Consider the following 14,765-nt stretch of genomic DNA (forward strand, 5'->3'; position numbering starts at 1 on the left):
CGCCCAGGACAGACAGGAGTGGAAGACTTTTGTTGCTGTCCTACATGCCAGGAGACATAAAGGGAAATGGTTATGCATAAAAAGGTGATCAGGGATCTCTCTTATATTTGCTCCCTCCTTTCTTTTGGGCTGATCCGTGACTGTGATCCGAATCCGTTGCCCCGCTACTACATACACTACGTTGTTTGGTTGTCACGCGTAACATGTTTCAGGGTCAGTTCAGATAAAACCATGAGCACATCTTTTATGCAGTCATTTATGAAAAGCACTATAACACAACTGAACATTGCTGTCAGAAGCCGCACAGATGGGGTATTAGAGTTGTCCTCTTCATTTCGGTTAAATGTGTCATTCATTTCCAGTGCACTGTGATGCTGTGAAAGAACACACCATCACGTCCCACCTTGCTCCATGACAATTTGTGTCTTAGTGCAATTAAGACTCATTCAGTAACACGTGCCCACATATGGGCAGAAATACAAGCTCGTGACCGAGAACCAGAACTGTCTGAACGATCCGGGTAAAAAGTGGAAGCGGATCAACCGATAAAACCGGTTGTTGGGTTGAGTGTTCACGCGTCGCCTCAGGCAAACTGGCTCAATGAACAGTTAAGTGTACAATATCTAATGTGTGGACAATTAGTATAAATAATTACCATTGTTCACAAACGGACTGAACATGCAAAGCCACGGTAAGGGTGCCGGTTATGGACCGCTGGGGACATGTCCCTACTAATGTCCTGTGAGGAAGGAACATCCTGTACTTGTTCCAGCTTGTTTGTATTAAACCCAACGTGTTTTCAATGTGCATACAGTTTTCAAACACGAGCAGAAGTCTTGCTGAAAAAACATTTCCACCATTAATTGATGCAGATAGATTCACCAGAATGTGGGAACACTCACACACGTGTCCCAGCCGACGATGAAACCAAACCATTGCAACTGGGCGACGGTTCTCTCACCTGACTGGTCTGAAGGCCGGTTTGTCTGGATCAACCCCAAAACATTCACGCCCCTATTGCGCGCAGTCGACCGGCCGGCAGGTAAATCAGAGCCAACACCCGGAAATACCGAGTGTTCTTCGGTGTGTCTTCGGCGCGGGACACAAACCCAACAGGTAGATTTACACGTTTGTTCTGATATTCATGTTTGGTTTAAATAGCTTGTTCATAGTTGTGAAATAAATGTGACAACGTTACACATGGGTTTCGTTTGGTCTGCCGTATTTCTGGCCACGCGCAGCTGCATATATTTACAATTGCATAACAATTAGCACCTGTGAGTTTATAAACTAGCCTCCTCCGCAAGCGCTGGTTTACTGTAACGACTCATCCCGTTGTCCCTGTTGTGATCCCGGTCTCATTTACCTGCTGTTTAATTTGTTTTCTTTTAACTGACATTAGGCTTTTCTAATCATATTACCCATAGGAAGGGTTGGGTAGTAATTATATCCCAAACCTAATCCGGATTACCTAATCACATTACAAAAAAATGAAAATGGAACTATAATCACCCCAGAATACATTTTTAAAAAAGTGTAATCAGATAAATTGCATTGTCATATTAATTGGTTCCATTGTGATTACCTTTACAATATCTGTATTTAACATTCTGAGGTATAGTAGCAAACAACCGTTAACTATGTAAAGCATATTGCTGCCCAAATTGCATGACTAAGATCATGCAGATGGAGACATTTCTCTAATGAACAGGGAAACCTGCCAACAACCCCTTAAGAACATCAGTCTGATCAACACAATATTCCATCCTCGGGAGAGAAAAGGGAACAGGGGTTTTGTCGCTGCATTCGTTCTTTCAAAAATCTGTGGAATCCGGTATACTGGGCAAGAGACCGGGACAAGCGCGTCGAGATAAAGGGAGTCCGGCGATACCATCTTCCCACAAGGAGGACACTTGTGAGTAGCTTTTTGCACTTTTCTGGAGAAACCCAATGGCGCCGATTGACAGGATTAGCATCCCCCACGTCAGCATCCATGTTCTATTAAAGTTGTGCCAGTAGGAGTATCTAAGAACAGACCTGGGTAACTTTACATTGACATAAGTAATCAAGTTCTGGGGGTCAGTTGATATCATAGACTGTATATAGAAGTGGACGTAGCCATTGTGACATTACCCATTGGTTTGTGGACTGCCGTCGCCACGTTTTTTAGTTTTTTAGTTTTTTTGCAACCGATGAACAGAAGTTACCATAATTGGAATGCGGAGAAGTGACGTAGAGACGCCGCATACGGCTCTGGTAGCGACAACGACCTGTCAATCGCAGTAAGCCCGCCCTCTAAATGGACCATAATTTACAAAATGAACATCATGCTGTATTGAAGACTTGAAACTAGACTATATATATTATAAACTCATGTTTATAATGTTTACTGAGGTAATAAATCAAGTGCGAAGTAGAGTCATTTTCTCATAGACTTCTATACAATCACTTCTTTTGCAACCAGAGAAGTCGCCCCCTGCTGGTCAGTAGAGAGAAAACAAGTTTTAAGACCCTTCCGCATCGGCTTCAGTCTTCAGAACCGTAGGTTGCCGCCTGGTTGACATTCCAGTCATCATGAACCACAGACAAAGGAACACGGACGGTGTGCGCAAAAAAAAAACGAGTGCATTGAGACAAAATCCTTCAAATCGTATATCTAGCTGCCAACATCAACTCTGTGCGGACTGTACGCAGCAACATAAATGCGGATGAATGTCACATCAGTAGCCTTAACAGGTGGCCTCCAGTCCGTCACACACTTAACGGGCACGGCCAAGTACGACGTCATCCCACTGAGATTATCAACAGGCCTTTGGTTCCACAGAGCTGCATCGATCATCTTGGGAAATGTACAAAGGAAAACGTAATAAGCACACATAACATATGCAACGAGACATTTAATTCATTGTTCAGCTAATGTTAGTGAACTAGTGTCAGAAACACTTCCTTCATAATCGCTGATCGAAACTGCTGTGATAATCATTTGGCTGTTATTTTATCAGCTGTTCCAGCTTATCAAATGTGTTTCTTTTTTTTTCTTTTTTTTTTGTGCTCGTTTCAAGTTACCTGAGAGGAGAAATGTCATTTCTCTATATGTTCCAGGTAACAGGATGGAGACCCAGAGCCAGGTCGTGGACCGGTTGCGGTCGGTGTTTCGTTCGGGCATCACGATACCGGTGGAGTTTCGCTTGACCCAGCTGAACAAGCTCATGTCCATGATCCAAGAGAACGAGGAGCAGATTTTAAAGGCACTACATGAAGACCTCGCCAAGGTACAAGACGGTACACACACACACACACACACACCCACACACACGTTGACTACCTTTACAACTGCTTATTGCATAATTTTTACATTTAAGGCACACATGCACACTTACAGGGTGTTTGAAGCACATTATATGATTTGTTTGTCCGCTACGATTCATTAAGCACTAACCTCCCTTTTCTTATTGTCAGCCAAAATTTGAGGCAATCATGTCCGAGGTCGATATCGTGGTCAACGAGCTGTACTTTGCCATCGCTAACTTGACAAGCTGGATACAGCCGGAGTACGTCAGCAAAAACCTGGTAGGTTAAACAATGATTTATTAAAACTGGGTGTCGAGTACCTTTATTTACATACATATTAATAATAAGTTAATAATAATAAGTTTTATTTATATAGCGCTTTAATAGGTACTCAAAGACGCTTTACACACAATAGAAGTAGTTGTAATATAAACAAAATAGATGACATAACAGTAAGGAACATCACAAAAATACATAACTAACTTCACAGGTTAAAAGCAGATTTAAATATTTGAGTTTTAAATGCAGTCTTGAAAGTGGCGCAGAATGTCTGAGGGGCTGGGGGAGGGAGTTCCAGAGGGAGGGGGCATCAGACCCCCCCCAGGTCCGATGCTTGGACAGAGTAGGGGGGGTAAGGAGGTTGGCGTCGGCGGATCTGAGGTTGCGGTTGCGAGCGTGTCGTTGCAGGAGGTCTAAAGGTATGAAGGGGTTCAGGGTTGTGAAGGGCTTTGTATGTGATGAGGAGACTCTTGAACTGGATTCTGTGCTGTATGGGAGCCAGTGGAGGTTTTGAAGGACTGGGGTGATGTGATCTCTGGTGGAGTGGGAGAGCAGACGGGCAGCAGAGTTCTGGATGTATTGTAGTTTGTTGATGATTTTGGTGGATGAGCCGTACAGGATGCTGTTGCAGTACTCCAGTCGAGAGGTGATGAAGGCGTGGAGGAGAGGGAGGGGCGGAGATGGGGCGATGTTTTTGAGATGAAAGAAGGCGGTTTTTGTGATATCATTGACATGTCGTTCAAAGGAGAGGGTTGATCAAAAATGATACCAAGGTTACGGATATGTGTGGAAGCAGGAACAGTGGTGCCATCAATGCAGAGGGAGAAGTTGTGGTGGGATTTTGTTCGTGATTTGGGGCCGATGATGAGGATTTCAGATTTGTTGCTAGTTAGAGGAAGTTTGCTTGCATCCAGGTTTTTACATCTGTGAGTCAGTTGGTGGAGTGGGTGATGGGTTTGGTGGAGATGTAGAGCTGGGTGTCGTCAGCATAGCAGTGGAAAGGGAAACCATGGTGGCGTATGTGGAGGGAAAAATCTCCCCACGATGAAAGTGGAGCAAGCCAACCCACGTGGACTGCTAGCTTTGCAGTCACACGGCGCTAAAAACGTTACCGACATTGGTTTACCGTTAAAAGGAATTTAATCCTGCTGATGCAAGTACAGTTATACAATGGAGTACATTGCTCCCATGAAATATTACACTATTTTACCCACTTTGGAAAAAACTCTTCCCATGTCCCATGAGACACATCCGTCCCTGGAACCTTAATCTAACAGAAGAGAAAAACGCTTCCTATCCCCGCCCTCATATCCGTTCGAAACTCCTCCCCTTCCGTCTGTCCCAATTCCTATTGGCTAACTTCCAGGAGTGTATTCGCCTGTCTGCCTCTCTGTCCCTGAGTTCCTAACACATTCAATGACTGTCAGTTATTGCTTAATCCCGTCTATGATAATCCTTCAGTATAAAAGTTAAACTTCTGCAACTTTGGCAAAAGCTTCATGTCTTTAGTTCTATTTTTAGCTACTAATCCTAAAACACTTTATGCTTATCTTAATTATGCATTTCCAAAACAGTTATGATTATGACTAATTATGAATTCTCAAATATGAATCATGAAACACTTTTATTATAACTACTAAACACACAGTTCTACACTCAAATTTCCTACACGTATGATGTCGCCAAGGGGGAGCAGGTAGAGGATGAAGAGGAGGGGACAGAAAAGGGCGATTGGAGATGAGTCTGTACATGTTGTGGATGTCAGGGTCAAGGCCAGGCTTTTTGAGGATGGGTGTGACTGAGGTGAGTTTGAGGGCGAGAGGAACGGAGCCAGTAGACAGAGAGGAGGAGTTGATGACAGAGACGAGCCATGACTAAAGTGGAAGGGATAGGGTCCAGGTCACCGGCTGGAGTCTTTATGTCATAAAGTGATTTATTGAGATCTGAGGGGGAGATGAGGGAGAATTGGGAGAGTGACCGGTCAGTTAGTGGAGGATTTACAGATAGTGGGTTGGGTCGGGCTGGAAGTGGCCAGTTGGTGGCCACTGACGATTATTTTTATCATTGCCTATCTTTTTATTCCTTTTTAGAATTTTTTTTTTTACTGTTGAAATTTGTCTGTGGAAATGTCTTCATGTTATTTTACGTAACAAACGGTACAAAAATCCCAAATATTTTTAATTCACAAAAATGACCACGGCGCTGGGCTGAAGAGTGATCACATCCAGCAGTGACTCAAATGTGATGCCACGGTGTACTGACGCACCCTGGAGTACACTTCTACATCACTGCAGTTAAACTGTGAAGTGAGATCACTTGAGGTCTGCAAAAAAGAAGATTTTTCAGCCATTGCAGAATGTGTATTGCACTTCCATAAAGTTGTGGGACCCACAAGGGACAGATAAAAAAAAAAAAGATCCTGTCTTTTATTTTTTTGGTGATTTCATCAGGTTTATTTTCATTCTTTTTTTCTCTTTTGCGATATAATACATTTCTTATCTTTGTTAATTTTCAGGCCACAAAGCTAGATGACTGTTTTGTACGGCGGGAGCCACTGGGAGTGGTGCTGATCATCGGGCCATGGAACTACCCGCTGCATCTCCTTCTCCTACCTTTGGTTTCAGCCATTGCTGCAGGTATCATCCACACCCATAATCACCAGAATATACACTGTATATTGACTTAAAGCTGTACTGCTCCATATTTGTGTCTTCTTTTTCAAGTGTTGCAAACAACAAAATGATCAAATCCCCTTTGAGGCCCTTCAGCTCCGTGGAGCTTTGGGCCCTCATTTAGCTCATTGATTTGAGACCAGCGATAGTGAAGACAAAACAGAATGAAGATCAGACTTGAATTCAACAAGTGGGCAGAAACAGGACTCCAATGGGATGATAATGTTGCTCGAAAACTGACATATGATCACAATTTAGGTCGATATGGTGAACTTGTTCGCAAAGTGTATCCAGCAGACACAGAGCAACATTGTCATTCAATGTCAGTCCAACACTCTCCTTCTCTGTTTGCTCCGATACTGGCTCTTTAGCTGCTAAATGCTTTGGGTAAAGTTTAAGGGTTTCTTGCTAAACTGCATTGTATTCATTTGGCGTGTGATCAAACCTAAGGCCACAGAAACGTGAAAGTCATGGAATATGAACATGAGGGTTGTTTGCAGCTGACTCTCGTTTATCAGATGTCGGCATCATGACGAGAGCTGGATAACATTCTGTTCTAAAAAGAACATAACACGTCTGTACTTGATGCTGATAAAGGCAAAGAACATTCATTTCCTCATTCTTCTGTAAAAAGTAATTATTGGTTCTCATTCATCTCTTTTGAATCCGCAAGGACGCATTTAAACTTTGCTCCAGTTCAATGTGTAGAACGCAGGCTGTCTGAAAAAACGTAGCCTGGAGCTGTCTTAGTAAATGTGGCCTTTATCAGAATGGGACAATAGAGGGCAAAGGAGCTTAATTTGGGTTTAAAACAGCATTAAAGCACAGTTTAAAACATTTGAAGACCTAACTTGTGTCATGTCAATCACTGTTGTCTATACTGACTGGATGATGGTGTCTCCGACTAGGAAACTGTGCCGTCATCAAGCCTTCAGAGGTCAGCGCCCACACAGACCGTCTGATGGCAGAGCTCATACCCAAATATTTGTCTCAGGTAAAGCAACATTTGGGTTTTCGTTTATTTTGTTTAATCTACGAAGTCAGTTACAATCTAAAGTTCTTGATAATATTTCTGTAAGTGTGGTTTATATCCAGAAACTATGTAGGGCTGTACCGAACACAGTGAGTGACACAGTGTAAAAACATTTTCATTGTGATCAAAAACATTTAGCTCTCCTGCTTGCCGCACACAAAGGGAGGCGCGCACCTGTCTAGCAGCACTCTAACAGCGCCATAAATTACATTTGTGTAACCACAATAACACAAAATCATATTTCCCCCCCCCCCCCTTTTTTTAAGGGCGATGTTATAAAATATAACAAGGCATTCAAAGCAGAGTTTCCTCACTTATTTGATTTTGATTGACTTGGTAGCAAAGAACTGTGACCAAGATATGTGCAGAAATGTCCCACTATTTGTGCTTTCTAGTGAACAAACTGTAATGATGAAACAGTTTCTAGATGTCACCAATGACTATATATACTGTATATGGTGATGAGTTGGAGCTTGGCACAGTGAATCTGACACTCAGTAAGATACTCTTATTGTGGCAGGACTGTTACACAGTTGTTCGTGGTGCAGCAGAGGAGACCACGACACTTCTGCTCAATCGCTTTGACCACATCTTCTACACAGGTAAGAGTCTCCATTGTATTTCCATTGTAGATGTGTGTGTCCTTTACACTGGTCAAAAAATCACAACTACAACAAACTAATGTTGTGATTCTAAATCATCGCTCTGCAATTAACAGACTCACAGGTAAGAAGTCTATAGAAGTCTGTATATCACCTGAATAATTTAGGGTGTGCAAATGCAACATGATTAAATCTTTGGTCAGATTTCAGCTGTGTGGCACAAGGAATTTCCCTGATTTACTAACATTGAAACATGCTAAAAGGTAGTACAACAGTACTATTTCTACATAAAGTAAAGAATAATGTTAGCTAATTTTACTTTATAAACATTAGCCACCAAAAGCTACTGGAGTGTATTGAATTGACTGAGGGTGTTTGATTGCTTATGACTCTTACACCATTTCATCGATCAAGAGTAAGACTGTTTTAAGGTTACACAGTCTCTCTCTTTAAACTGTGTTTGTTCATTTCCCCTCTGAAATAAATTAATATCTGTATTTCAATTTGAAGCCAGACGGTGATGTAAAGCCTCTCTGCTTTGAATCATTTTATTCCGATCCTTTTGATGAAACACACTTTTCATTCAAATTATGTGCAAATCAATCCAGTCAACCGGCTTCGTAAAACAGTATATGATTTAATATAAAAAAATGTAAATACTTAGTTTGCAATAAGGTCAAGGTAGCAACCGAAAGTAATGCGCAACTGTAGATGTTGTCTTCATACATCAGTGGTGTTTTTAACATGTTTTTGATCCAGTACTGGCACTAAAGCATCACGGTTTTAGTCACTCCATTCTCCATCCAACACCAGAAACGTTCACCGCGTTCTTTCTCGGCAGAGGATGAACCCTTTCCACTTTGGACACTGTCTTCTTAGGTTCTCAGACTGTGGCACGCATCATCATGCGGGCTGCCTCAGTCCACTTGACCCCGGTGACCTTGGAACTGGGTGGCAAGTGTCCGTGCTTCATATACGGCCGGGTGGACGTCGCGGCCGCTGCTCGCCGCTTGGTGTGGTCAAAGTATTTCAACGCCGGCCAGAGCTGCGTGGCTCCGGACTACGTGCTCTGCTCGCCTGACACGAGGGACGCCCTGCTGCCCGCGCTGCGCCAGACCCTGGAGGAATTCTACAGCAAGGAGCCTCAGACCAGCCCCGACATGTCTCGCATTGTGTCGCCCCGACACTGGACTCGACTGATGGAGCTGCTCAAGAGGTCCGCTGGCAAGGTTGTGGTGGGAGGAGAGAGCGACCGGGAAGACAAGTACATAGGTGGGTTCACGGTAAACTTCAGAAACTGTAGAATGCATATATTTTTAAAAGCATTTTTACAAGTATTGCTGTCCAGACTTTAGGTTCACATTTGTAGACAGTGTCCCACAGCTGACCGGTTGATAAACGCACAATACCGCTGCACGTTCATTTTTCTCAGAATGGCGTGAAAATTAGCACGGACGAGGGTGACGGTAAAGTAACAGCGGCCATAATTGGTCACAATTATAGGGTAATGGTAAATGCTATAATATAGTGTTGCAATGGTAGAGAAGAGAATCGGAGAACTGACTCTGTGTCTAATGTCAGTTATGTAGTGCTATCTTTGTGAAGCTAGATAGCATTAGCTGATATTAGCCACATCACACCAGACCAAGTGACACCGTAGCATTGAAACCGCTGAGTGTATCGCATATGTGCGAAAGTGAGTTTCATCTCCAACGAAATAAGTTTCTCCTATTTAAGATGATGATTGTGTTTATTTCCCAATATGTTGAACAAAAGATATTTGTTCTCTATCGCAAAGGCAACACTGGCATAAAGAAGTTCAAAGTTAACAAATGAAATGTTACATTCTTGAAAATCCAGTGGTTTTATCAGGAGGCAACCTCCGGTTCTGCCGAGTAAAGCCGATGAGGAAGTGTCTTAAAACTTTCATTCTCTCTACTGACCAACAGGGGGCGACTCCTCTGATTGCAAAAAAAGATTCTATAGAAGTCTATGAGAAAGTGACTTCTCTCTTGATTTATTCCCTCAGTAAACATTGTAAACATGAGTTTATGGTCTCAATCTCTAGTTTCATGTCTTCTTCAATACAGCATGATGTTCATTCAGTAGATAATGATCCATTTAGAGCCAAAGCAGACCATAAAGCAGGGTATACTTTAGGGCGGGATTACTGTGATTGACAGCTCGCTGCTGCTACCAGAGCCGTATACGGCATCTCTACGTCACTCCTCCTCATTCCAAATATGATAACTTCCGTTCAATTGCGGAAAAAAACACAATATGGAGACTGCTGTAATCAAAGATGGCGACAGCGAAGTCTCCTAACTCCAGGCATCAAAACGGCAGTCCACAAACCAATGACTACGTCCACTGTATACATTCTATTGTTTTTATAATATTTTGCCGAGCCCATTTTTATCAGTGAGGGTAGGTCAATAACAGAAATGCCTGTGTAGAAAAGAGTTCTTCAGTCTGTCGGATAATCAGTAACGCCCTTTCTGAATTGAAAAAAACATTTGAACCGTAGAAATCTTGATTTTTGTGTATTTCTTTTCTTCCCCAAAATATTTGGGATCACACAGCATGATAATGATGTCTTTAATGTAATGTCTTTCGTCAGCTCCCACAGTGCTGGTGGACGTGGCCGAGGACGACGCTCTGATGGCGGAGGAGATCTTCGGCCCCATCCTGCCCATCCTCACCGTGGAGTCTCTGGAGGAAGGCATCGCCTTAATCAACCGCCAAGAGAAGCCGCTGGCCCTCTACGTCTTTTCCGACGAGTCATCTGTAAGAACAGATAACAGAGTACAAATAACAGAGCTTTGCAATGTCCTCCATCGTAGCTGTGGACATATTGTGTTTTCTATTTGACGTCCCATTGTCCTCCCTTCTTTTTGAAGGTGGTAAACACCGTTCTGGAGAAGACCAGCAGTGGAGGATTCTGCTCTAATGACGGGATCATCCACATGTGCCTGCCGACCCTGCCCTTCGGAGGTGTAGGTAGGTAGTGATGCTGGCATGAAGCTCCTTCACTTCCCTAATTCCCAAAGTTTCCTCCTAGCTGGAGAGTTGTGGGATTTCGGGGAACTTTTGGGTGCTATTACAAAATCAGGTTTTGTATCTTCAATTCATGGGTAAATTTAAGATGACCTAATCATTTACTAACTCGCATCAATTATTTACTAACAAGCAAAAAAAACCATCAGGTAGGGCTCAACACTTACTTTTAAAAGTTGTTGCCACGCTGGCAATCGGTATCCGAAACCGGAAATATGGTTGCCATTTTTTTGCCACCATACATTAGCGGAATAATGAAAATGTACTACTAATGTATAGATGCTTTGGTACAGTAAAAAATATGTACAATAGTCAATGGCCAATATTTTTTGTTGATCCCTTTTGAATTTTGCCATGAATGAATACAAATTGTTTGTCAATTCAAAAAGATAATTTTGCATGTTGGGAAAGTCACAGTTTGTCGTAGATGTCTCGTATTGTCTTTTAGTTTTGTGTGAAGCCGCTCAGGGAACTACATCACCAACACGGTGTTACATTGGTTTGCTAGCTAGCTAACTTAGCTATGCTCCATGGACACTGAAGTGACTTAAAACTTGCATTCTCTCTTCTGACCTACAGGAGGGCGGGGCGACTTCTCTGGTTGCAAAAAGAAGTGCAATTGTATAGACGTCTATGAGAAAATGACTCTAATTCTCACTGAATTTATTCCCTAAACAAACATTGTAAACATGAGTTCATGGTCTTAATCTCTAGTTTCAAGTATTCTTCAATACAGCATGATGTTCATGGTGGCAGCAAAATTCGAGGCTTAACAAACGCCAGTCCACAAACCAATGGGTGACGTCATGATGACTACGTCCACTTGTATATACATCTATGGCCATAACTCAAGAACCCACATGCTAATTTCACACGGATGTGTAACGGGATAAAATGAAGTGATGACATTTTGGGCAGACGTGGGCGTAAACCAAAACTTGACCGGTCGGTGGAGGCGTACCACCGTGAGGTAGTAATTCTAGTCGTTCCGAAGATGAATCAATATAAAACAGTGAGCCGCCACATTCTCACTGGCAAACCATAATCCAGCAGACGGCATTAGGTTCTGTACAGTCGGCCTCTACAGACTGACATGGAGAGATGATGACATTTATGTGAGGCAGACCCTACACATGTGGATGCAGAAATTGTGGTTTAGGTCAACTCTATATATTCAAGGTCCCACCCTCTGTATGAATCCATTATCTCAAATCAAAGGCCTCGGAACAAATGAATAATGGTCGTTTTACTTTATTTTTAGATGTCTTCCTGTTATTAAACACTGTGTGAGAACATCTTCAGAGAGGCCTTTCTTAAAGATGCTTCCAAGTCATTTATAGCGCGATTAATAATATGAAAAGAGACGGGAGTGTTGAAGTTTAGCCACTCTGTCATTGTGTGCACATTTAATTAAAAAATGTTTGACTGGCGTTATGGTCTCGACCCCTCCTTCCAGGGACAAGTGGATTTGGCAGCTACCACGGCCGTTGGGGCTTCGAGACATTCAGCCACCAGCGAGCCTGCATGCTGCGTGGCTGGGCTCTGGAGAGACTCAACGGCCTGCGCTACCCGCCGTACACAGAAACCAAATTGAGCTGGCTGCGCTGGACCACCTCGGCCAAGAGCAGCTGCTCGCTCATGTGATGACGGGCAGTGTGTGTGTGTGTGTGTGTGAAAATGACGCTTTTTAATACTGTGCGTATGGATGTGAATGTTTGGGACATTCAACTAGAAACGGGATTAATCCTACTTTAATATCCATCTGATATGTTGGGATGTTGTCATTGTTAAAGGAAGATTTTATATCTTTAATGCTTTAAGAATACATCCAACTCTGTGTTTTCTCCCAACTGCGGAAAAATCTAAAATCCCACTTTTTCTCATATTGTGTTATGCATTCTGGTTGACGCAATTATTTTACCAATAAAACCATTTAAACTTGCTCAGACATGTTAAATGCCAGTGATTACACTGCATGCCTACTTTTATCCTCTTGCACTGACATTTCTTCACAGCCTTATTGTTTTTAATAACCTTATTTGATCCAACCACTCTGCCATTGTGTGCACATCATTGTACATTTGTTTTATTTTTTCTTGGTGTCTGCAGAGATGCAGTGGTGTTCTTGTCTGTGTTTTAATGGTGTTTTTTCATGAAATACTGTAAATACAATCTTTTATTCTAGATATCTCAGTCGCTGTTCTGCCGCAAAAGCACACACAAATATTTATTCACACTGTAGGGCGCATGCTGCCACAGGAGTTATAGTTAATTTACAAAATGTCATTCCCCTCCTGCATGAGTAAGAAATGTCTTTAAAGCCGAAATCTCATTTGTTCAAACTTGTGCAGATCGAGCACAAGCAGGGATTTCAGTCATCAAAATTCATGCTCAAGTACAAGATATCTTACAGGAAAAGTACTGATGGAATAGTTGAATAAAGGTCTAAACTCTGAAGTGTGGTATTATGTTTATTTGAATCAAAGGGAAAAGTTGGTTACGAAAGGATAGCCACAGTTTGTGATTCAGGTATCTATAGGAAATATTTGGCACTTTCTACGAACTTTGCTTTTGGCGTAATGTCTCATATTTAAACCTTTATATAGTATTTTTATAGTATTGTATAAACAGTTTATAACTGTTGGGAGATGGTCAAGCCTGAACCACTTTTTTTTAGCCTGAGACAAATGATAGGTATTTAGTAGTGTTGATGGATTCAGGTACAAATCTTTTTAATTTTAGTGCAAAGTATTTGATTTTGTTTGCTGTTCACCAGTGCTGCAGGAATGAGTCCTAAAACCAAGACACGAGTCAGCATTTCTGAACTTCGGCTTCCCTCGTCTGGCAGTCGATGGGTGTTCTGGTTTTCACGTTTCATTCTACGATATAAAATGTCAGAAAAATACACCAGTTGTGAGGTGTTAACTTAGGCGGTTGCCAACAGAAATGAGACGACTAAAAGTCATCACGCCGACTAGTCCTCCTTTGCAGCCTTGTGTACCCGCGCTCATGCGACTGTGCTGTAGTGAGTCTTTAGCTTAACGTTAGCTTTTAATTTCTGGCGAATGCTTCTGTAAATAAAATATATTCATTCACTGTTAAATAATATGCACTATACTTGTAAGCTTATATTGCGGAGTTGTGAGGTCACTGTAAGTAGGTCAAAAACGCAGAATGGGGCATTCCGTCACCCGTTCGTACGATAGAAACAGATACAGTGGCCCTGAAAGTAACGCTTGCTTAAACCACCAGATTAGGGCGGAAACTGCCATCTTAGAGTAGGAGAAGAGCTCTTTTTATCTATTCACACAGAGACTTCGAAATAGTTTAGAACTGCACCCTTTTTCAGCACCTTAAGTGTTAACAATATGCTGTACATCAACATTTCACACACACTGACGTTCCAGAGAAGGCGGGTTCCGGACGTGAGCCATTGTGGGTGACGTTGCCCAGTGCTCCATCAGGCCATTTGAATGCTAGAAACAGATCCGCCTCTGCTTTGAATTTGACCAATGGCTCCACAAGGAGAACCAGATGACACGCCTGCACACTCTGTATAAGCGCTCTTAGGTTTCACTTTTGCACCTTTTACCTTTTGTTAGGGTCCGTGCACGTTTAACTGCTGGACATATTACTTCTGTCACAAATAAATGTTATTGCTTGAATTGAGCTAAACGCCTCGATCTCAGTCTGTTCACTCGATCTTCATTCATAACACTTCCAAAAACCATAAACGCCGTGTTCACTTGTGAAGGTTATCTTGCTGAACAAAACGTGCAAGTATCAAATGTTGCCAGAGTTTATTTTCTGCAATAACCAGTTGCCTTTTGT

General features: G+C 42.3%; 1 protein-coding gene across 2 annotated transcripts; it reads left to right on the forward strand.

Annotated features, from left to right (window-relative positions):
* Positions 1-1,047: 1,047 nt before the first annotated feature.
* On the forward strand, positions 1,048-13,358 carry aldh3b1 (aldehyde dehydrogenase 3 family, member B1). Of its 2 annotated transcripts, none has more exons than XM_079281816.1 (10): positions 1,048-1,116; positions 3,103-3,272; positions 3,460-3,570; positions 6,086-6,206; positions 7,151-7,236; positions 7,796-7,877; positions 8,757-9,149; positions 10,498-10,664; positions 10,778-10,877; positions 12,391-13,358. In XM_079281816.1, the coding sequence occupies exons 2-10, from the start codon at positions 3,111-3,113 to the stop codon at positions 12,576-12,578; spliced, it is 1,410 nt and encodes a 469-aa protein (XP_079137942.1). In that variant the 5' UTR covers positions 1,048-1,116; positions 3,103-3,110; the 3' UTR covers positions 12,579-13,358. The 2 variants fall into 2 exon arrangements, with proteins under 2 accessions (XP_079137942.1, XP_079137943.1); XM_079281817.1 differs by lacking the exon at positions 1,048-1,116 and adding an exon at positions 1,858-1,915.
* The last annotated feature ends 1,407 nt before the right edge of the window (positions 13,359-14,765 follow it).

The sequence above is a fragment of the Melanostigma gelatinosum genome (assembly GCF_949748355.1).
Source record: "Melanostigma gelatinosum genome assembly, chromosome: 13".
In the NCBI taxonomy this organism is placed as follows: domain Eukaryota; kingdom Metazoa; phylum Chordata; class Actinopteri; order Perciformes; family Zoarcidae; genus Melanostigma; species Melanostigma gelatinosum.

Bases quoted from the DNA above. Each gene is read 5' to 3' on its own strand.
- aldh3b1 (XM_079281816.1), top strand. From the start codon at position 3,111: ATGGAGACCCAGAGCCAGGTCGTGGACCGGTTGCGGTCGGTGTTTCGT. The intron at 7,237-7,795 runs GTAAAGCAACAT...TTATTGTGGCAG, and splicing joins TACCCAAATATTTGTCTCAG to GACTGTTACACAGTTGTTCG. The intron at 7,878-8,756 runs GTAAGAGTCTCC...CTGTCTTCTTAG, and splicing joins TGACCACATCTTCTACACAG to GTTCTCAGACTGTGGCACGC.